This window comes from Ceratina calcarata, unplaced genomic scaffold (genome assembly GCF_001652005.2).
Source record: "Ceratina calcarata isolate Rehan_Ccalc_2016 unplaced genomic scaffold, ASM165200v1 scaffold78.2, whole genome shotgun sequence".
Taxonomy (NCBI): Eukaryota; Metazoa; Arthropoda; class Insecta; order Hymenoptera; family Apidae; genus Ceratina; species Ceratina calcarata.
Genome location: NW_017179105.1, coordinates 2,240,301 through 2,264,728, shown reverse-complemented (window position 1 = coordinate 2,264,728; position 24,428 = coordinate 2,240,301). Strand labels below are relative to the sequence as shown.

The window sequence follows — 24,428 nt, the reverse complement described above, 5'->3', positions numbered from 1 at the left end:
TCTTTTTAAAAAATGCGTTTCTAAAGTGCATAAACTTTTGGGATTGACTGTATAACCAATACATCCTTAATCGCGATGCAAGTGACGATTAATCGGATCTTTTAATCGGGAAAAAGATTACGAATTCTATTTCTGAAATCGTATCCTTCGATCCTACTACCATTTCTCTTTTCTCCGAAATATCAGAATTTGAGCGCAGTAGCTGGGACCTCGCCGTCGTATCAACAGAGCGAGCCGAGTCCCACGACGCTTGGGAATAACCAGCAGCAAACTCTTCAGTACATGATGCAGACGCAACAATGCCAGCAGTCGCAGCAACAGCAACAGCAACAGCAGCAACAACAGCAAACGGGGGCAACGAGCCCGACGCATACGTCCACGCCGTGCGGCCCGTCGCCGAGCACGATGATGGGACAATTGATGGGCGCGCTCAATAATTCCTCGCTCCTTGACGATTTAAACATTAACATCGAATCGCTGCACGGTGGATTCGACTGCAACGTCGAGGAGGTGACTTACTATTTAATAACTACTTGTTTCTACTCGATTTCGTGTATGTCTAAAATTTATAAACGTTCATGAATCGTATATTCGTTACACAGTATAGTTTCATTTATCTTTTGAGGGGTACAGAAGATGGTGAAGAACGTTTATATATTTGTAGGTAATTAAGCACGAGCTGTCGATGGACGGCACGCTAGACTTCAACTTCCAGCAGGGCGTGATGGGCACGACGACGATCCAGGTCAGCGATGGTAACATCGGACAGAACGGTCCCGTCTCCCAGAACAACGTGGTGGTCGGTACCACCGCCGGGAACGCACCCGCGGGAGTATACGTGAGCACAAACGCGGCGACTCCAGCCGCGCCTCCCTCGTGGGTCCACTAGCAGTGGACTCCCCTGCCCTCGACACCACCTTCGTTCTTGTCGTCGTCGTTCGTTGACAGACGGGAACACTGCGTCCGAGGGGCAGTTCATCGGTGAGTCATTTAAATCAATGTCATTTGATTCGCGATTCCTAATGGAAAATATTCCGGCTTCGCGTGTAACAATTTTTATTGATCACTGCTGGTCGAGTGACGATGATCGAAGTGGAAAACAGTTTTTTTCTTATTTCGTATCTTCGCGAGACGGTCTCGAAGCCTACAAATATTTGCCTTGCCGGCCACGTGGAAGGTACACGAATTCATAGGAAAATGGCTTCCGGACAACTTTGATTCCCGCGGATGTAAAATAATATTTGTGCGACTACTTCATAACAGTTCTCACTGGTACAACATTTTATAAATCGTTTTCTATACGATGCTTCGTGTTACTGGCAAGGCGAATTAAATCGAAAATATTTGCATCCTTCGGAGAAACATGATAACAATGAGATTCTATACTCGTGAGCAATTGAAAAATATGATTTGACGATAGAGATACACTTGCCTCGTCGATCTATAAAATTGGACGTTCCGTACTTCGAACGAGAAAGAAGGGGCAATGGTGTAATTCTGATTTGCGAATATCGAGCTCTAATAAGTTGATTCGCGTTAATCGGGAGCGCGGAGTCCGGTTTTAAACGAGCGCCCGTATAATTCCGGAAATCATGACACATTGGAAGGGCTTACGATCGACTCTCGGCCGCCGGTTTTTCATCCCGGATTCGTTCTCTCGGCTGCTGCTGATTGCGCACCGAAATTTGTTGCGATTTTGTTTTTGCCCCGATCGTTCCCACGGTCGTAATTTCATTCCGTAGGACTTGAGCCTCGCCAGGCTCTGAAACGCGAAATTTTGTAATAATCGGCGAGACGAAAAAATTAAAAACCGGTTTCCTACCTTCAATAAAATGTTCTTTTAATTGCGCGTTATAATATTCAGTTAGTGGCCGTGTTTAATATAAAACGGTCACATAAAAGTCTTTCATTTGTATTTAAAAAGAAATCGTAGTCAACTTTAAAGAATGCGTAAATCAGGGGGGTGGTTTATCGATCATGAACTCGGAGATAAATGGTCGTAAATTATTTATACTGAGGAGTAGGAGTGGGCGCGGTAAGCTCGAATTTACGAAGACATTAATAATTTGTTTCGACGTAACTTTTTACCTAATAACGCGTAATCCTTTACCTCTCGATTTTTAAAATATAATAACGAGAAGCAACTAGTTTAATATGTTACAGTTTCGTTCTGGTGATCCCCCGTTATTCGCTTGTGCATATTTCAAAAATTATTCGGCCAGTTAATTCTGAATACAGCTCGTTCGGGTATAATATTGAGATAAAAAATCATTCGATTGAAGCTCCAATAATAAAGGAAAAACGATTTCGCATGTTTTGACCGACGTTTCGGAAATTAAGAATGGTTCCAAATGAGATTTGATATTCGTTACGATAATGAAATCTTCTCAAGCTAATCTGCTGAGGCTCACCGAAAAGTTGTAGGCAATTTTAACTAAGCAGACTTTTTAGAAATTCATTGAAACATAGTCAGATTGTACAGTGTATCAAGTATCATTGGAATAACGCATTAATTCTCAGATCCCCCGCTTAAAAGTTTCACAATCTCGCCGCGTGCCGTTTCCCTAATGCAATACAATCTTCACACGAATTTATTCAACGGTTTAATGCATACATTGTCTCAGTGTATTCTGAAAAAGTTCCCGTAAAAAAAATGATTCCAGATGGAAAGTCGGGTGTCTCGTACAATTAGCGAATGTGCGAGAGTCTGGATATTAAGTTTCAAGCTATTCGTCAGACTTCGAAAAAGTTTCGAGGGACAATGCAGCTTCGAAACTGGTCCAAGTAATAAAAGGTACTCGGTCGTAAAAAAAAAGATGCTGCGTCCCGTAGGCGATTGTAAAACACGGCCGCTTCCGTATCGTCTGGAAAAATATATTGATACGTAGACGGATCGCGTTCATTTTTCCCGGGTACACTCTCTCCCGGGGTCGACCGACCATGAGAGACTACTTCGTTGCCTCTACGAGAAACTCGGGTGGATAGTATTTACACGTACGGAATATATCGGCGTATCCCGGATAGATATTAGCTTTCAGCAAAATATTTTTCAGCGAGTGGACGCGCTGAAAAAACACGCTACCTGCCTGCTGTTACGCCCTGGTATATTAGCGCCTCCGGCATTCCTACAGTTTGTTCGATGCATGAAACGCGAAATGCCCGTTTTCCGTTAGTTCCGGATCGATCTATCTTTTTTTTTCCCGCCCCTCCTCCTGTTCGTTTCTATTCCCTGCCGGCTTTTCAACTTTGGATCTTGCTACGTGTAACTCGCGACCGCGCCACGTTCACGAATTTCATCCTCTTTGCTGATTGTGGATCACTTGTCAGTCGATCTATTGTGAAACAGAGAGATCGAACTCCAATCGTCATTTTTTACAATTTTTGGCAAATATATTTAAAACTTTATAAGATATTTTTTTTCGAAATTATGGAGACGATCATAATTAATGGAGAGCCACGTGTGTTTCATGGATCGTTTTCCGTACACTACATACGTCCTGTAATTAAGCGTTTAGAGAACTTTTGAGAAGTCTTATAATCAATTTGAAAGAAGGACAGGGTTGATTAGTTTGGCTTTCATACGAGTCAATTAAAGCCGAGCGGAAACGACCTTGTTGGCAAGGAAACGCGGCTTCCTTTTACGATTCTCATCGATATGGATAAAAATTTTCCGTACGCCCGTTTCGTTTATCGGCGTCGGGGATAAATAGGCGTTCGAAGTTGCCGAGGAACCCCATGCTCTGTTCTGATTGCTTTCGGGTTATGCGCCGTCGAGATGTGCAGATAGCAGCCAGTTTAGACAGTGACGGGGCTATTCGAGATCGAGGAAAATTTAAAGTATTGTAAAATATGCGGCTAATAGTAAAAATATCAGCGAGATTCAAAAGTGAACGATTAGAATTATTAGAATGTTTTTTTTTATATGCAATTGGAAGCAATATTAATTATCGGACGGAAGAAAGATTTAAAAATTGATGACAGGAGGGTACTTCATGTAACGTGTTGTATAGACGCGTAGATCGACGGGTCTCTGTGACGAATCGATAAATCGTGAGGCGCGCGAGGCCAGATAAAGGGGTGGGAGGACGAAGGTGTGCAGACATTCAAGTGGGGCAAAAGGGAACCACTTAGCCGAAACTGCAGGAGTCTGGAAGTCAGCAGCTATTCGGCAGACGTCACTGGCGCCAGCGGACTACCTTAAACCACCCCTTCGCTCTGCCACCCCTGCCCCTGCGCCGACAATCTCATTCCCCAAAAGCGTCGCAAGAATTATAAAGTTGGTGGAGGAGAGAGAAAGAGAGAGAGAGAGCTTCCTCCCCCACCGGCTCAGTGTCAGGCAACCCTCAACCCCTTTCCACCTCGCGTCCTCCACCTACGCGCCACCTCGACCCAGCGACTCCGTTTCCCTCCCTCGCCTTCTCTCTCCTCTTTTTCTTCTGTACTTTTTTCGGCGTCTATCTTTGTCTTTGCGTATCTCGCGAACCACCCAACCCACCGCCGCGTCTTTGCCTTTTTCGTCGCGGGGAGCTCGTCGTTTTTGCCGCCGCCACCTCGAAAAGTTTCCAGAGCGAGGCGGAATCGGTCGCCGGCCCGGGGTGGCGGTGATCTTCGTTCTCGCCCGTTCCGCGAGTTTCGTACTCGGCCGGCCGCGAGTTACGCGAAATCTGTTCGTTGCCAGGAAGTCGTTCAATTAGACTCATGTACCGTGTGATTCTCGAAATTATACCGCGCGCATTCGCCGCAACTTCGACTTTTTAATGATCGAGTGGTAAAAGTTCTGTCAGAACGAAAACGATTCTCCTTTCCTGGTGATAATCTGCGAAGTTCCCGAGCGTTCTGCGAATCGTTCGCCCGATCGAGATCTAATTTTATATTTATATTTCATCGGACTCGGTGCTCGAACAGAGCTTTTTGTGCCCGGATGATAATACCTCGTTGAAACGTGAAATGAGAGAAAAAGAAGCGGGTCGCAAAAAAGTCGCGCATGCAAGGGATAAAACTAAACGAGGAGTATCAGCCCCCGGTCATCGCGAGGGGGAAAAAACTTTTGATTTACTTCTGCGCAGCGTTCGGTGGGGTTCGTGCAAAAGGGGGTAGCTCTGTTAACCCAGTTCCGCGGTCGTACAGGCCTCGGTGTCGTCCGTATCGATCGGTCGATCCTCCTCTCCTCACACGTATAGATACAAAACCGGTGGCCGCCTCCTCCGCCGAGGTAGGCTTCCTCTCTTCGACGACTCGTTCCTCTGCTCGTTCCCCTGCCACCGGTCGCAGCGGAACCAGGCGACCTCGACGATTCCATCGTAATATGCCAATGAGGAATGCCGACGCGCATTCCTGATCCCGGCAGAAATCTCGTGCCGCGATCCCACCGTCCGGCCAGGGAGAAAAAAGCGTCGATTAAAAATGGGAGGAGCGTGATTGCATAAACGTCCCATCGATGCACGTTTATGTAACGCGAGCGCGTTTCCGCGGTCGGGGAAAAGGGTGCGGCGCGCGTAATACTCGGGTCGCATTTCAGTTTTTATAATCTGTCTGCGATTGGTCGAGATAACGCGCAACTCGATATTTCCCAGTAAACGGAAACGCGGGAGAAGAGAACGAGGGATCGCGAGGATCTGACAGATTTCTTGAACCGTCCGTTCCTCGAAACGTGATCATTCTCGCCGAACCCCTACGACTATGGGTGCGCGGAGGTCTAGGGCGGTGCTCCCGGGTCGCCTGGTCGAGCGTGCGTTTTCGATGAATTATTCAAGATCGGGGGCCGTCTAGTGGTGTTTAACCGTTAAGCGTTCGTTCTCATTAGAGGGCCGCGTTCACGCCTCCCCGTTTACGCGTGAACGTTCTCCTCTCGTGCACGTGTCTTCTCCTCCTCTCCCGTAAACTTCGACCGCGTCCCTTCCCGCGATTCTCACGTGATTAACGTCCTTCGGTTCCATATAGCTCTGTAACTCGCGGCGACCATGATACACGTCGAAGGACTCGAAGTTTTACCGTTAGCGTGCGACTGAATCGAGCACGATTGACCTTCCGCCATCGCCAATTAATGACACGAGCAACTTTTTTACAATGCTACTTATGAATCTATAAAAATCTTAATATTCGCGTGACCGTACGACACGGAAAGATTCTGTTTAATTAGAAACGAATATACCGGATATTTAATTACGGAAACAAACAGACCGGAATCCGTTTAATGACTTTCTGAAATTGATGGAATTACGGCCGTGATAAGCCGGTGTAGCTTTCTTTGGTCGAAATGATTCCGGCGTTAATCAGTTTTAGCCCGCGATGATTCGATCCGGTCCGGCATCAATTGGCAAAACACAAACGTCCGATTTGTATCGCGGATCGCGGTTGAAATTGCCGCTTGTTCCGCGGGTAACCAGTTTAACCGGCGGTGATCTCGTTGCGATATATATTTTCGAGCGTAGCTTCGGACGGAACGAATCGGAGGGCGCGCGCCGATAATAATATTATCCCACCGCTGATTACCGCGATTATAACCACTTGGTCCGTTCTCTATTTTGCGCAATAAGCTATTCATATAACTCGGTCGGTGTCTACAATACAAACTCTGACGGGCTAAGTATAGCGGCTGCGTTAAATTTAGACAGGCGCCTAGCCTGTTGTTATTAGTCACGTTTGAACACGATCCGGCATTCGCTAAATAGTTAATTAGCCAGAGAGGATGCTGGTCGTATGAATGAATCTAAGCATCGATAACAAGAACCGGATCTTTGTACCTTATTTTATTAACGAGCGTTTCTATTCGCTAGAGCGCATGCAACGTTCGATTTTACGAACCGTCGTTCCGTTTAGGATATGAACTAATGAAAAGTGTCGTGAGGTCTGGTAACGAGAAATCGTGACGGGCTTTGGGACAAAGCGTAAATGGATTCGATCAATCGGTCCGTCCTTGAGGAAATAGCTGGGCGCGATAAATTCGGGTTTGGAACCCCCGTCGAAGATAAAGTGTGTCACAGCCGGCGATGGTCGCCGGGAAAGTTCTCGTTTTCTCGTACGGTGACCGAATATACGAGAGTGACGTGGCGCCGAGAGATGCGTGTACGAGAGGAAGAAGAAGGGCGACGCACGCGGAGACGAAATATATCGTCGGACCCGCGGTATGGTTTCGGCCGAGCACATTGGCCTACTTTTCTCGGATCGAGCGAGACCCGAAACGCGCGCCGTGCAAGCGGATTTAAAAGGTGTTACGACGTTATCGGGACGACTGATCGCCTCGTGTAAATTAAATATTGAGACGTCCGGTGGATTACACGGACTTGTGGGTGGCTTCGACGATCTCTCGTCCCGTCCGATGGAATTAGGGAACCTTCGATTCGATCTTTCGAATTCCTGTGTAGAACGCGATTCAGAGACCACAGATAGTCGCGAGATCTAATTTAAAGACAGATGAAGAAATTCAGATACAAAATCATGTTCTTATCACTTGAACGTTAAATTAGTCTGAAATGGAACACAGATTTTCCCTGAACTATGGAGTCGTCGATTAGTCGATGACTGACTCGTTGTATCGCGTCCGTATAAAAGATGCCCGAGCTGAAACATGTTTTTTCAGCCTGTGTAGGTGTGCGAGGCCGAAAGGTGACGGAGGGAAAGGTTTCCAGTTCGTGAGACTCGCGATATTTCTGTGAATCTCTGGAGGCTGCGTTTAATGTACATACGTACACACATGTATATGTATTAGAAAAACTGGGTGGGGCTAAGTCATTGGTTGTTGAAATTCCAGGTACACAATTTTGTCGAGTGCGAATAAAAATTGAGAGTGTAATAAAACGCATTTTAAATATGAGGAAATGCATGCCCGCGCAAAGCGTTCATGTTTATTATAAATATTTCTATGATCTCCCGGTGCAAATCGAATTCGATTCTCGATCGGCGATTGACAATTTCATGAGAATAATACGAATAGTGAATTCCGTTGTAAAAGGCATTTATATTATTTTTCGAACCATTGAAATAGCTTAGAGAATCACTCGTCGTTCTCCCTACGCAGTCGTGTAAATGCAATTCTTTCCTGTTTTCATGAAAAAAAAAATTGTTTACTGGGCAAAGTGCCTCAACGGTAGTAACGCGAGCCATTGGCGATGTACCCCGTCTGTACTCGAATTTAATTGTTATACACTGTGAGCGTGTATCTACTTAAAATAGGGGAAACACGAAACAACTGTACTTTTAAATTTAAAGCTTTTAAATGTGAAACTTTTTAATTCAACGCGTTTGCCCGATTCCGCCGGTGTCGTGTTCATTTTTTTTTTTTACCTACGCGAAATGTTGGCATTCCAAATCGGTTGAACCAATTACAAAGAATTCCTATTTTTCACTATGACTGCTTCTGATAATTTAAACAGCTGTTAACTATTATAAATTAATAGTTTTCATATGAAAGTCTCTCTCTCTCTCTCTTTCTCTTTCTCTCTTTCTCTTTCTCTCTTTCTCTTTTGATGGATAATTTTAGAATTCAACCACGAAAACATAAGCTCGGCGTTATCTAATCGAGAAACTATTACCCGGTTGCAAAATATCGAAATTGTAATCAGCTGATAACGAGCCTCTGCTCCGGAATCGACACGCCAACGGGTTGTAAACACCGAATAAATCTCTCCACCTCCGCCGTTATCTTCTCGCTATCTCTCTATCCTGTTGTTTAAAAGATATTTGCAGACGTCGTCCGTGTATCACGTGCGCCGCGGCACACGTTCGTGTGCGGTTTGAAATTTTTGAACGCTCGTGAAAATTCCGAGCCACGGACGCGCACCGCGTCGCCTTGACTGACGATCAGCCACACACGCGATACAGTAACCAGAAAAAGTGTTTCAATGAAACGGTTCTTTATCAGAGTTTATAGATTAATAAATTTTCATCCAATTAATGGCTGCATACATATTGAAAGCAACGTTGAATCATATCTTAAACATTGATCTTAAAAAATTCATTTAAAGTCAATCAGTCACTGAACTTGCTACAATCTTCGCGTTCTCCGTTCATGTAATATCTTGGAATTTAATTACATTTTTATTCCGACTTCGATCGAACTGTTTACTCGTTACTTTTGGAAGTTACTGTAGGCACACGTACAGCGTGTTACGCAAGCAGAGTGCGTAGGCCAAGGCGCCACGCACGGTATCTACCGGGTGTCCTCCCGCGATCGCCCGATCGAAGGTCGACGCTGCGGGTGTGTACCTCGTGTGTCTTGATTAAGAAATACGAGTCTCATCGATGTCGGCATCGACACACTCGTACCGTTACGAAAACGTGCGGGTAATCAATTCATTTATACGTTTCCTTGCATCAATTGACACTCCACGACACATTTCATACCCGTTCCATTTTCAGCCGGGTCAATAAATAAATTAAAACCGACTCGGATTCGTAACATTTTCATTCAGTCCACGTTTCAAGTCTGTCAGACGATATCAGCGTCGAAAGTAAAAACGTGTCTCTCGATCAATACGTAATAATAATTACGGCGTTACGAACAACTGATAAACCGCACTGCTCCTATCACTGATTTCATCTCCATTAAATTGACGGGCTGCGACGAGTTACTTTTAGCCCGTATATCGCGGCGTGGAAATTATTAATAAAAAAAATGCCGGGGCTACGGGTTAAAGGGGTTGAACATCTGCGAGTATCGTTTTCGCGTTGTTGGGTAAATTAGCGTCGCGACGCTGCGGAGGGAAACTTTTGAAATAAAAATCTGTAAGGTAACGTGAAAAAGTGTTATAGCGGTGGTGGCCGTCGGTCGTCCCGTTGGTGCGCGACGCTGAACTACCACGGTCTATTTAACACGGATGCTACTGAAAAACGAATTACAGGAGTTTTCGTGCCGTTTTTCTTCCATTTTCCTCGCGGAGCTTTTCATCCCCGTTGTTACACGCCTCGCGAAGGGAATACCACTCATTGATTTTAAGTCGCCGGGCAAACGATGCACTTTATTATCAAGACACGAAACGATTTACGTGTCTCGATGAAACTGGAAGGTGAACGAGAGATACTATTGTGACACATGGCTCGCGTCGATAATATCGATTTAAGCTGATGCAACGGCGGTGTGCCTTTTCATTTTAATTGATCGTCAAGTTCGTGTCACATGGTTTAGGGCGCGTGGATCACCCTCGGCGAATTGTAATTGCGCGTGTGCGGTGCCGAGACTCGTTGGGATCGTGGCGATCCTAAAATAAGCCGCGAATATAGGCCGCGGTGCTCCATCTGCCCGATGGAATTCCACGCTCCGTTTGATCCACGCGCGCGCGCGCTTTTTTTCCTCGGTAGAGGCATCGGCCCTCAAGTAATCATCGTCGTCGTCGTCATCGCGTCTTGAGGAACAGCAGTTCGCATTTTTTTCCTCCATTTACCGAGTTAACTATCCGATAATGCCGACTGACGTTTGGCGATCGTAATTGGTCCTTCTTCTTCTCGTCACGCTCCGTTGCACCCCAAGAATCGTTGAAAATCTTTCGGATCCGGGGAAAATTGGGTCTCCCCGTGGACCACGACGGATGCTTGCAACGATTACGAAAACCATTTGCCTATCGCTCGTTTCGTAGAGGACTAAAAGTTTTTTTTTTTAATACGATAGTAAATATCATTGAATTTAATCGGGAGTCTGAGAGTTGAACCACAATCGTGACTGACGGAGAACGCGATAACGAAGTGAGTTAATTAATCAGCATCGTGATTTACCTGTGTCCGAGTCGACGGGTATTTTGAATAATGCAATCGGCCGGTATCCGTCGGTAATCGCCGCGAATCTCGTTTTCCCTATCGCGAGACGTACGGCGCGGAAATTAAACGACTGGAAATTATTTAAATTATTCGTTTCCGATGGCTCGTCGTGCGACCGGGTGCGCGACGAGGAGGAGGACCACTTAATAAAGAGCCGGTGACAGCGTGACAGTAAAGTAACTTCGTTCCCTGGAATTTAAAATTAGATTCATAAAAATTATTCTAATAGATTCCCCGCGCCGCGGAGTCGCCGCTCCTCTCGGGGCAAATGAGGCAAATTCGATTTGACACGCGGCCGTTCTCGCATTCTTCTCTCGCCGACGAGCTTCTTTCCGCGTGAACCCAGCCACCTTTCTCTCGTTTTCCCGAGCTAAGAATCCCCCTCCGGTGCCGACCTTTTCCAGGTTCCTGGCTCACGTCCTTGTCTCTTGGTTAGCATCCCGAAGACAGAAGGGAAAGACAGAAGCGAAAGGAACCTCCGGTAGGGTGGGTTATGCAAATGCGACAATAACCGAACGTCAATCAGGAAGAAAGTTAACTTCCACGAGGATACCGTCCTTTCCGCGGAAGTTAAAGAACGCGATGATGGCCGCGGGGGCAGAATGTGACGCTACAGTCCCTCCTTCGAACGTAATTTAAACTTACCCTCTTCCCATCGTCGGTGATTAAAATGATTCGTCCCTCCTTGACGACCGCTAGTCAGATTCACAGCGCGTCTGTATTTTCATACTAAAATACGTATTGTTAATTCAATATCCTCGATAATTAATTCTCTCTTACATATGACAACTCACTAATGGATGTTCCTAATAAACCGGAACACCGTCAACGCGTATTAAAAATGATTGTAAAAACTATCGGAGGCAGGGAATCGGCGATGAACGGCATAGCGAACTGCAAATAAGCTTCGTAATCAGCGAAGAAATTAAGTCAATTAGCGCGGGTAGCGGATCGGACACGGGAGTTAAGGGGTAATTTAAACTTCGCTCAAACGAATTTCATTCCAGTTCTTAGCTGTGGTTTAACAAAAAAAAAAAAAAGGGAGTGTACATTCCATCGCTTTCAGGTGAACGCAACCGGTCGGTCGCAATTTCAGTTTTTAATGGAAAACACGATAACTCAAACGGCTTCTATCTAAGTACGAAATTGCTATGATCCGTAAATACCCGGCAAAGTCTTCCCGGCCTCGACCACACCTGGTGTAAATATTTAAATGACGTCCGCTAATCCGCCGGATTATAACTTCTCCTTTTTCCTCTGTCATTAATCAGATGATATCTCATTTGATTAAACAGACTTGTCGAAGCGACCGGATGTACAGTTTTCAACTGATTCCTCGTTAGTGAATGCATTGTAGATGGCGACTTAAATAATTCAGTTTCATTAAATTGACTGATCGTCTTTCGATATCATTGATCAAAATTATTTCCGGCGAATGACCGTCGCTCCATCCAAGCTTGATACATCGGTCCCGAGGAAAACCCGCAACAGTTTCCTCGTCGCTTTCCCTTTGCAACCAGGCAAAAAAAGGGACAACGATATTATCCGAAGAATTATGAACGCGGGGGGTCGTCGCATGTATCATGAGTTCCAAACTGGCCGGGACGCTTTCTTCCCGTATAAACGTCGCGTCGCGGAAAAAGGAGGAAGTTCTGAATCGTCTTCTGTGTCCACTAGAATCTCGTATCTCCGGCGCGGCGAGTGCTCCCGGTTGGCATCGTCCAGTGTATTACAACCGGTCCGGTTGTCCGGTTCGCGGCTTAAACTTAAAACGCGGCTATCTGCCAACACCGGGGACCGAGAGTTTCCTCAGCTGCTTTTTTATGCCCCAACAAATCCGAGAATAAGAAGCGAACCGACCAATTTAACGGGAAATTAACGACGGATCGTTTAACAACATTTTTGTACGACAACAATTTTTCATGGGAGGACATCATAAAACGATATCGATAATGAATTTCACAAATTATACCGGAATTTAATCATTCAAACAAAACACGTGTGATCTCCGATTTTATTGAATGTGCCGTTCCACGTTTACGGGAAATCTTTTTCCTGATTCCTGCGGGATCCGTGTTTAAAACAGGCACGTACGCGCACCTCGCCAGGTGTATGTACGAGGCCGTGTCCGTGTAAACCAGGGAGAGCCATTGGGTGCACCGGTGGGCACTTGTTGCTCCTCTGGCAAACCCACTCCCCGTTCCCCGAATGTTTACACGCTAAATAAGTGTATACAACGCCGGTGTCGAGGAGCGGCACGGCTGTTTTCGATGCACCGACGTACACACCTACAGCCACGACCCTTTCGATCCACGAGTACAATAAAGTCAACTAGCGAGCATTCTCGGCGGTTTAAAATCCTCGTACGAGATAGAAAAATTCATACATCAGCAATTAAGTAGGAGCTCGAGGAAATTGATGTTTTGTTCCCGGTAGAATAAGTAGTACGAGTCCGTTGTCGGTCAGACGATAGGAAAAACAGTGAGTAATCATAAATTCTTCTCGATATCGTGATACGTACAAAGTTCTCATCGAGAGGCGATGATATTCAGCGGATAGAAAGAATTGAATAGAGTCGTGTAGTCAAAACTTATTTGCCTGGGACGCCGCAGAAATGAATAACAGTGAATGTGTGAAAATAAGGAAAATGATCGGAAGCCAGGCAGATGCGTCAGGGAAATGGAGCAAATAATATTGACACGCGATACACACGCGGAACACCGGAGGGTGGATAAATGTTTCCGCGTGCGTCGTGAATGAAGAAGAGTGTAAACAAACAACGTGTAGTAAAAATCGCGGACGAGGGAGCTCGACGATGGCTCCCGGTCATTTTGTACACAGGCACAATGAGCATAAATGAGCGGACAGACGTAATAACCGGGGAAAATGAAGGTTGGCGTGTAACGAATCCGCGACAAGGGATGAAAAGCGCGTGGCACAATCAATATCTGCTGGCTTATGCTTCGCGTTTTCCTCCTCTGATTTTCATCCCGATCGTTCGTGGCCAATTAAAGCATTTGTCTCATACGAGATTAAACAAAATATGCCTCTCAGAAATATTTGTAACATCGGAAAGATCGAAATGAGAAGAGAAGTCTCTTACTTTATCTCTGAAAGTCGACTATGTTTACTGTTGTCTTTGAGAAAATGAAAATCCGGGAATAAGAGAGGAAAGGGAAAGAAGCATACGGGTCGACGTTATGACGAGCTATGGCGGAATGAATGAAAACGCAACAAGCTACACGGTGAATGTGCCAAATTGAGGAGGGTCATTTGTTTGATGCGGCCGTCGCGGCGGTAACTCCCTGACAGTTTCCATCCACCCCCTTCTGCTCGCGGACTATCTACGTGTATCTGTGCGTTGGCGTCCACTTTTTTTTTTTCCCCGTCGCAATTTTACCGCTGACGATCGACGGCAGCTGGTTCCCATGATTGGCGGGCATCGATGACGTGCCATTCTTCATTGAAACACCGATTCAGGATTTAAGGTTAATCCCTCGACGGCTCGACAAAAATAATTCCAGTCAGGATTTTAGATAAAAATTATCGTTTATTCTTGTCATAACTTTCGCACAGACGAAACGTTATTATCGTGTTCTAAAGAAGAGACGATAACGACGGTTAAGATGAAATCCTTAATAGAAACAGCTGTAGCGTGCGATATTAAAAATGTTAAATAGAATCCCGGGTTCGTTAAAGGCGAGATCATCCGATACGAATAAATTGTCTTGATAATCGAAAGAGACGTTAAACGTGGGGGACGACTTAAAGATAGGTCAGTCGTGCAATTATTTCTCGAGCGAAATACAGCGAGATAGAAATTTCGCCCCTTTAATTACTGTCTCCTGGAGGTTCAACCGAGCATGCTCGCAATTTGTAGCCTTGACTTATAAGTTGCGCGCGTTCGAAGTTGGCGCTGTTTCACGCTCATAATTCGCGATAAAAATTGCGCGAGCAAATTCGCTTTTCAGAGAGTAATTCTAAAATATTTTGATACGTACGTGTTATAAATGAAATTGAGATGAAGAACGAGAATGGTTTGTAGACAGTTTTATTGGTTTGAGTCGAGAGTGCGTCGATGACGACAGGGGCTCGAGCCAAGGAATTAATCCCTTCCAGGTCTTATCGGTGGCTTATCACCGCGGTTCAGCGGTCGAGCAGCAGTCAACCGGGGCTTATCGAGCGACGTGATCATCGATCGCGACAATCACGCGAGCGAGCGGGTTTAATTCCTCGAAACCGGTGCGCGAGAGCGCACTTCCGCGTGCCGCGTCGGGAATCGGTTCTCCAGAGAGGTTCTCTCCCATCCCCCGTCTCGCTGCGGATGCACTGTCGGATGGTTTGCATGAACGATTATCGACGGTTACGCGTGTACGCGCGTAGCTACCTATGTGTCTTCCTAGAAAGGATCGGAGATTAGCGACGCCTCAGGATCAGTGGAGCAGCATGATCCGATGCGAGGGGTTTGCTCGATCGCGTATTCAGTGGCCTTGAAATAATTACATCGCCGCTTGGTCGGTAGCCATCTAAGCGACGCTTCCTCTCGTCCCCCTCGACGACGCCGTCAGAAGACGTCTCATCTCGAGAGTCGCTTAGTTAACGCGTGTACCTCGAACCCGTGTCTGTTTTCTACGCGACGTTCGTTAGAAAAATTATTTTCAACCCTTTGACACGCGAACTCGTTACGCAAATTTTTTTGTCGTCGTTTAACAGAAATGTTGCTTAACGTCACGTTGTAATCGTTCATTCGAATGATCAGGATCTGGAAATCTGTACCAGTAGAATGAAACGGGATAGGTCACGATAACAGTGAAAAGTATCAACGGATCCCTCGGCATCGAAGAGAAGCAGCAACCTGCTCTCCTCCACGTTCTCAGGAGGGTAAACAACCCCGGCGTTTGTTTACCCACTCACTCACTTTTAAAGCTTTTCAAACAGTATTCAAGCTCATAGGTCCTTAAAGCACGGTCGATTGCTCGTCGAATCGAATAACTGTCACCACGTTACTCTCTGCCTAATATCAGGTTCGACGTCTGTTTGATCATGTTTCAACGATCAGGTTGTAAGCTTAATCTGTTCACTCTCTACTGTGTTTCACTTACGATAAATCGCAGTAAAATTTTCTTTCACGGTTTTTAACGTTTCAACCAAAACCATGAAATTATCGTTCGCATGATTTTAATTCCGTGTTCGACGATGGACCGTGAGATATTAAATGATCCAAGTGACAAATCAATTTGAAGTTCGTCAGAAGATACTGTCTGGTTGTTCCCAAACGGTGATACGGTATTGTAAGGCTTCGGGAACAATTGAAGTGGCCGGGAAGGTAATTAGAAAACAGAGAGCATGGCATCGCGTTTCGGTGAATGGTTCGGGCTTCGCAGAGCTCGAAATTAGCAAGATCGTTGCGTAATTGCCGGAAATGAAAGGGCGAGGAATCTTTGGAATCAATGGCCGACCGCAGAGCAACGAGATGTACATTCGCTTCTCCCTCGTTCTGAAAAGACCGTCATGGCAACGACCATCCATCCGTCGATCGTGACTTCGATCTGCCACGCTCTCCATTTACGTTTGTCCTGCCTCTCCTATCTCCCTGGATTTTTTGAAACAATATTTTTAATGAGTATCGTCGATTCGGTTGAGAAAATATTCACCGCTTTCTCGATCGTGATTCTTATTGTACGAAGGGTCGTTAAGCAGCGTTAGGGAGAAATTCTTTAATCACCTTCGAATGATAAATGTTTCAAGCACTGCGGCAATTACACGAGGTTTTTGTCGTTCAAGATTTTTAATGCTCGTCCTTCTCAGTGTCCTCCGGCAAAATACTTTTTGTATATGGAAGAATTTAGATTAATTCAACAGAACAGAATATTAATGTTAAATGAAAATACTATCTCGCTCGCGTTAATGCTTTCAAACGAAGTTAATGAATACTTCAAAGGTCACGGCGATCTGATAAAAATATGGAACAAGATTTCATAAAAAAACATTGCGATCTCCGCGGGGTAGAAACTTCTTCGACAAAAGATTCCTCGTTTCATGAACGCGCATCCTCCTTCTCGGTCGGGAGTCTTCTTTTTACCATTAGTAAGCTTTGTAACTTTGTCGGAGGCATGACTGATGAAACTGGAGTGACGGTGGATCGGCGCGAAGTAAAAGGGATGATTCCGACTTGGTGGTGCCTAGCTCGATTTGTAAACGGATCATAAATATACATGCGAGCTGCCTAACGGACGTTTAATCGCATCGAGAGATTTTCTACGAATTAACGCGACAAAGACTTTAAATCCGGATCGCAATTACGCGATAACTTCATTTACATTTAATTGATATTAAACTCGACGTAGGTGCACGACGTATTAAATCATAGATCGATTCAGCAGGATCTAAAATCCTTTCTCTGACCGAATCGTCGTCGACGATTCTTCTGATATTTATTCTTCGTACATGTATTTAAATATAGGATTCCATCGATTTAACTGAATCGTAGGTACATCATTTTGCGACAGAAATTTTTTGATAAATCGTCTGCAAGGAGAGCTGAAAAATTCCGCGACGTTATTCGGCTTCGGCAAAGGAAAGGCCGCTTTACAGCCGCAACCCGGGGCGTTGAAACGGGATCGTAAAAATCGTGCAGACCGGAATCGGAGCGAGTGGTCGGCAGTGCGCGTGGGGGTCGAGGATAAAAGTTGCTCACTCTTTGCTCTTGTACTTACGTAGTCCGGAGAGTGGCGTTCGACCCTTGACTCGGCCGCGGAGGAAAAGACGGCCGAAGAGAGCGAGAGAGGGTGTCGTTCGATACTCGTGGATCGTTTCGAGACCGGCGGCGGAGGGACAAGGGGAGGTGTGAGAAGTGGAAGAAGAAGCAGAAGAAAGGGTATCCGTGGATGGGTCGTTCTTCTCGAAAAGGGGGGCGACGGAAAACGGCGGCGGGGCCGGAACAAAGTAGTTGGCGCCGATTAAACAAATCGCATTATAAGTTAGCCTCTGCTGGCTGCACCAAACTTACCAACTCGCTTTATATTAAGACGAACCGCCCTTCCGCGTTTCTTACCCGCTCCTCAGCGCCACGGCTGATCCGGGACCGGGCTATAAACTTCAGAAATGGCTTCTCGCGTTCCCTGCGATACGTAGAGACGCGCTGTTCTTGGCGAAGGAAGCCGCGCGCTGCCAGAGTGGGAAGAGGTGGTATAATTATTTAATTGAATTTATCAGGGACCGACGCCCGTAGATTTGTCAGGGGTGACAGTTTTAGTCCACCGACGTCGTCGCGACGCCGAATCGCGGGCCCTCCTCTCGCGAGACGCGTTACCTTTTCTTTCGTCCCGTTTCTTCGGTTCTCTTCTACCGATTTGCGATCAACGCCGTATTTGGAGACAATCTATTACTCACAATTAGCTCCCCGCTGCTCGGCTCTTCCCGGCACGATCCGCCTGAAATTTTAACCCTCCCGGGTCTTCGTGCGCTTCCAGGGTTCTACGTTATGCGTCGTGAATCTTGTAAACACGGGATTTAAGTTTGGAACCGTTTAGAGCGTCCTGAATTTTCCATGCCACCGGATGACAACGAGTCATATTAATAGTACCAAATTGCTCTTCGTTGGCTATCCGCGAGCAGTTGATCACCGATAGGAATTTGAATGGACGTAATTCTTAGGAGAGGTGTTGGTCGAGATTCGTTTCGTTTAGGGTACGTGGTTTCAAAGAAAGAATTTAATCAAAAAGAACGGGGCAAAGAACACGGTATATAACGGTTCCTCATAAAGTCTCAATTAAAGGAGCGTAGGAAACGGTGAGGCGGACCAGAGCCGGGGTAAGAACGATCGAGATAAAGTATCGCGTGTCCAAGATTCCAGCTTCCTTAAGAAACTCGTTGTTTTTCACTCGGAAACGCGTTCTCCTCTCGCGGGCTGTCCCATTCTCACTCGTCCTCACCAATCTTCCAACCGGAAGGGCTCCTCCTCGTAGCTCTTCCTCGACCCACGCCCGAGCGGCGAACGGATTAATAGACACTTGCCCGTTTCTTTTTGGACAATTTGAGAATTAGCGTCGGCCCCGTGTAACTCATTCATGGGTAGTTAACGACGAGCCGCTTTAATACGCGACTCATAAGTTGCGAAGTTTTTGCGAGGAGACGGGGGGGAATGAGAAAAAGGGAAAAAGAAGCGAGCGCCGCGGATGACGAAGACGATGGGTGGGCCTCCCGTTCGAGGGTGGTTCGGGGTGCCTGGCTCCGGCGGCTAGCGCCGATGAAGAGAAGTGGTGGGTTGGGTGCGAGCGGATGGCGGTGGTAGAAGAATATGCGGCTGCAAGAAAGAGCCGTCCAATATTTCAACGCGCGCCCGGGACGATCGCGACTGAGCGACCGAGCGACCACTTGAAATATCTTGTCGCCGGGGCGAAAACTTTCGGGATCCGGCAACTGAAACATGCTGACGTAACCATAAAGATGGCGGATGCACGGGAAAACTCCCGTGCCGACCTAGCCCCGGCCGACGATGGCCACTCCACGACCTGCCCGACCCGTCGCCGGTTCTCCTTCTCTCTTTCGAACTTACAAATCCGCCAGGAATCGACTCGATCGAATAGTTTTCAGTCTCTCGAGTGTACCGAGATTAGAGACGATTCTCTATTACGATTCGTCACTAGTAGAAACAATTTATACCGAATCGTATCTCGTGCTACTTTCCTGATTCTGATTCATCTCGCTCCTTTACCAATGCCTATTACGTCGACCCTCGAACAGTATGAAAGAGAGGGGTGTTCGAGGTAACGACGTCGTTCGTCGAAATTCCTCGTGGCAGACGCGGAAGCGGGCATGTCATCGCGGGTCGAAGGTCGCGCTAAGGGAAGTTAGAGGGAAACAAGGTCGATACATGGCGCGAAGCGGGCGCAGTTCGCGAGTAGTAGTAGCGGTGGTGCTGGTAGTAGTAGTAGTAGTAGTTTTCCCGGGGGCGGCGAGAGAGTCGTCGTCTGGTTCGGGGGTCGAAGTGAAACTGAGCTTCACGGGGTGTGCGGGAGTTTGGCGCCGGAGTGGCGCGCCGCGGCGCCACGTGGCCAACCCCTCCCGGCGATATCTTCCTACCTATTCCGCCCGTCCGTACACGTACACGGTGCATACACCCCTCCGCGACGGAGCTAAAGAGACCGGCTAACCTTCCGCGTTTTTCTTTTCCCCTCGCACACGCGTTCGACTTTCCTCTATCTCGAATTGCCGAGATATCTCGCACCCATCTTCGTTCTTTCTACCCCAAAGGGAAGACCGATTCCCGATGATGGTCATTATCCCGATCACCGGCCGATACGCTTTCTCGAACTGCTGACCGGTAAGAAAATTAATTAACCGAATCAACGCTCGTTTAAAAAGTGGTTGTTCGATCCAGTTTCACGTATCATTCGAGCTTATTATTCTTCAAATAGTTTTGCTTAAAGAAATTCGAGAACAGAACGAAATTCACGATTACGTCGATCAGAAGTATGCTGGCATAGACTTTTGCTCCGGTACATTTTGGTACGAAAATTACTCGCAGCGAGAGAAATATTATAATCACGAACTGCACCTATTTACAAAAAGATCAGATCAGTAATTAGCACTTATTGTCTGTCACAAATATTATAATAGTCACATAGATTTCAAGTTTTTGCTTACCAGTTGTATGGTAGTGATCATCGGTTTAATCATCTTCAACCTTTTTTGCATCGATGGACCGTAGGACGTGAGAAGGTAATAAGTGTACATTATCACATGCACAGAACAGTTCAAAAGCAACGGAGTTATCGTCGTCTCATTCGGGAAATATTTCACGTATATCCAAGACAGTATCATCGTAGTGACGTGATGATACAAATGTAGAAACGATATTTGTCGTTGCTTCTGCCTCAGCACGAACACAGGCGTCTCGATATAATCGCTCAGTTTCACGATCAACGTGTACCATCCTATGTGACACAACTGCAAACAGTTTTCAAATTGTCAATTCTCACGCGCAACGAAAGATCGTCTTAAATGGATCGAAGAAATTCTGCCTATCGTTAATCATACCTTGTATCCTTCAGGGGTGTGCAGGTAATGCGATGAACAGGTCACGAAATTATCCTCGTGCAATCCTACGTCGATCAAACTGTACATCAAGCAGGCGTTCGCTATGATTTGAAAGATATTGAATATCCTGATGAACGTGAAGAGTTTGTACGCTGGTCGGTTCTTCATGTACCGCGGCCCACATTTTAACACGAAGTACAAGTACGCGAACGTTAAGAGAACTACAGGTACAGGAGAACTTACTAATACCCAATCGCGTGTCCTTGGGTCTGTAGAATTTGAAAAAAAAAAACACTTTAAATACTTCAGGATCCTTCACCAATTTATTTCTCACCTACCAGACAACTCAGTGTTCAGATAGTGATAGTACCGCACTAAACTCATGATTTCTGTTTAGCCTCCGAACTCGCGTTTATGTGTAGTAGCAATGGAAATGATGCGATACTTTGTTAGGCTTTATATATTCGCGTGATCCCTCGGATGCAAATGGTTATTTCTTATGAATATTAATGTTACGTAAGAAGATCGTCGTGTTTGTAGCTTTTCAGTCAATATTAAATATTCCTACCGGAAGGCGATCTGACGCAATTGAATATGAAATCGTCATTGATTGACTTACTTAACTTCCTAGTTTAATTGATTAACTTTCCTATTATCTTTGAATCTAAAGTGTTTCCAACACTTGAGAATCAGAAGCTAACAAGCTTTCCTCTTAACGTTCGTGTGCTCGTTTTGAAACGTGGGCCTCGGTACATGGAGAACATAGCTATGTACCATATGGATTCGATTACCAAATTCGGCAGGACTTTTAATGGTTTTTAAAATGTATTACCACACGAGGCTTTTAATAGCCATACTGAAAGACGGTTGACCGAATAACAAAGTCATTATCGATCCATTTCCTATTCCAAGGTTAATTGTCTTATTATACCATTAATAGATCATCTCTACATTAAATGTTTCTTCTTATTTATGTATTCCGGTTTCAGCCAAAGAAAAAGTTTATTTTCCGTTCAGTAATGATGCATCCAACTATATATATTCTTCTTAGCTCGTACGTACACTACCTCTTTAGTTACATGCGCTTATATAATCCCGCGTTCTGCGACCGACCTTCAATACAATCTTTAAAATTTCGAACATCGAATTGGTTGACTTACACGACATAGAAAAATGATGCATTCACGTGGATGTACGTGACTCTATTTCCACGTTCTGAAAGCTTTTCTTCCTCAAATGTCAGACGTGTCAATCACGAGTCGGAGCTTTTCCACTCCGTGTGGAAAAATTCAAATGGATCGCACGTCAGTAAGAGACCATTAGAGAAACTACTTATGTTCTCCGTGATATTAATTATTAATTTACGTTCGAGATAATCCGATCTGAACATCAGCTCTTGAAAACTCGATAAACATTCGTGTCTGAGAGTCGTGCGAGGAGTCGCGTCGGACCGCGAGGATCGAAGATCCGCGACGCCGAAAAATCTGCAGCCCGTTCGAGATTTATCACTTAAGAATGCATAACGATGAGCGTCGGCCGTGATATTATAAAGCGTCGTTTCCTCGGCCCGCATATTTTCCCGGTACACCGGAGGCGAAAGAGGGCTTGATGGAACACGTGGGAGAAATAAATATGGTGGGACGCGCACGTGCCAAAAATCGTTCGGCGTGGGCGGGATCGTAATTTCGTACGGCGACGATTTTTCAAAATCAAACGTAACCAAAAGGTCGTACTATAAATTTGCCGAGTAGTCCGGTCTGTCTCTCTCGTTCTCCGGCTACTGCCGCATGTACGTACGAACCTCGGTCAGGTCGTGCGTTGCGTAACGACACGTAACTCGATGTAATTCAATCGGCCCCGCATTTTTGCTCACGTTACCGCCATATATCAGCGGCCAAATCATACATCGATAGGACAACGCCGATCCTCTCTATCTCTCTTTTTTTATTTCGAAAAAAAAGTAGGTAGGGACGCGTGGAGTGCGCGTCGGTGTGTCAGTGACAGATAGAAACGACGTTCTCCGTTTGGAAATTAAAAATATAAAAAACGCCAGGCGACGACGTCGCTCGGTGGCGGTACCGACAAACCTATTTTTTAAATTAAATTCTACCGCTTTTCCCGGTATTGGACCATCGGTCGCCAACGGCTGCCAGCTTAATAACTCTGCCGCGCCGCTGCCGCGGATCATCACGGCTGCATAGAAACTGTCCATACTCGATTTTATTCACGAGTATTAAGCATCGCTCAGAACAGAAATCGGTCTGTCGGTTTATCGACGGCTCTCGCAAGTCGAATCCTCTGCGAACTAAGTAACAACGAATTTGATCAGAGAGTATTTGAAGGATTCCTATAGTCACTATTTTTAGAAGGAATTATCATCGTGTCTCTTAAACAAACGGATTTTCACTTACAAATGGAAACAGTTGCTTCTATTACTATCCATTTATGCGAAAATATAGATCAGTTCTTGTTATCTGTAATGCGGCACGGAGAACAGTCGTAAGAACCGATAAATGTATAGCGAAAACCGTTATTAATAAGTAATTGCCAGTTGGAAATCGCATTAGCGGTACGGTATTAAACGGAGTAACGATACAATATCGTCTCGATCGGCTAAATAGAAATTAGAAGATTAATTGCCAGCCGGAATATTAATGAGATATCCTAGAATCGTCTTGTGTTACGTATTCGGGGAACGATGGATAGAAATAAATTGTCAGAGGATAATCAACGTCCCGCGGAACCCGTGAGAATAATCTCTAACGCTGGTGTCCTCTCAGATCAAAACAAATCAGGGAAGAACGTAGATATTCTCGATTCGTCAGGCTGCTGCTTTTTGACAGACGTGTTTTTGAAACGTTAATATTGCATGGATCTTATTTATAATTCCCAGGATCTTCTTTTAAATATCAACCGGTTTGGTTTAGTGAGTTCGACGGATAATTGTACGGTGAATTATAAATGTCTCTTTATTCTCGCGCCCGCTGTTTGTCGGACTGATTAACACGTTTTCCAATGAGATTTTCTTCAGGACACGAGTTCCGCTGCGCAAGAACAACTTCCTGTTTCGTTTGTTTGCATGATTTCATGTTTGGTCATTTTTTTACGTTATTAAATTCCTGAGGTCATCACTTATTACCTCGCCACTCCACATGATCAGTCCGAATCTTTGCCAAATAACGAGCGGTATAATTTAAAACCTCTGCCCGAATTCGTTCCAATGTCGAAAAGAAAAATGGAAAATTATTTCTTAGTAAGGCAAATAGCAGTGAAAAAGAAAGCTGTTACAAGGATTACACAAGTTCGGAGAGTAGCAATTAGTAGTAATCGTCTGATTCTGATTCGGATATTGATAAGTGCAGTCGTAGTGATATTGAGTGTCATCAAGATACTATTAACGAAATTTTACAAGAATTGATCATTGAGGAAGAAAGAAGAGCTGGTAATACCGAAGAAACTACAATTGACCATTTTAACAATTCAATAGCTTTATTACATCCTGCGGAATATCTTTTCAAATGCCTATGACGATCCTTTGTAAATAGCCAAATAAGCGTAAATAACCCGGATACGGTTGACACGGCAGTCAACGTGTTAAGGATGTATTGGCTATACAGTCAATCCCAAAAGTTTATGCA

General features: G+C 45.4%; 2 protein-coding genes across 3 annotated transcripts in view; one reads left to right on the top strand and one right to left on the bottom strand.

Annotated features, from left to right (window-relative positions):
- The window catches only part of foxo (forkhead box, sub-group O), a 96,916-nt gene that overhangs the window by 68,332 nt on the left and 4,156 nt on the right, over window positions 1–24,428 (top strand). For both annotated transcript variants that reach the window (XM_026818309.1, XM_018034298.2), the window contains 2 exons: window positions 187–510; window positions 665–981. In XM_026818309.1, the coding sequence (XP_026674110.1) occupies window positions 187–510; window positions 665–889 (549 nt within the window). In that variant the 3' untranslated portion in view covers window positions 890–981. The remainder of the gene's footprint in view (window positions 1–186; window positions 511–664; window positions 982–24,428) is intronic.
- LOC108630794 (elongation of very long chain fatty acids protein AAEL008004-like) lies at window positions 20,127–21,235 on the bottom strand. The gene is made up of 4 exons (XM_018034299.2): window positions 21,129–21,235; window positions 20,791–21,059; window positions 20,398–20,700; window positions 20,127–20,308 (listed from the first exon to the last, which is right to left on the bottom strand). The coding sequence occupies exons 1-4, from the start codon at window positions 21,172–21,174 to the stop codon at window positions 20,141–20,143; spliced, it is 786 nt and encodes a 261-aa protein (XP_017889788.1). The 5' UTR covers window positions 21,175–21,235; the 3' UTR covers window positions 20,127–20,140.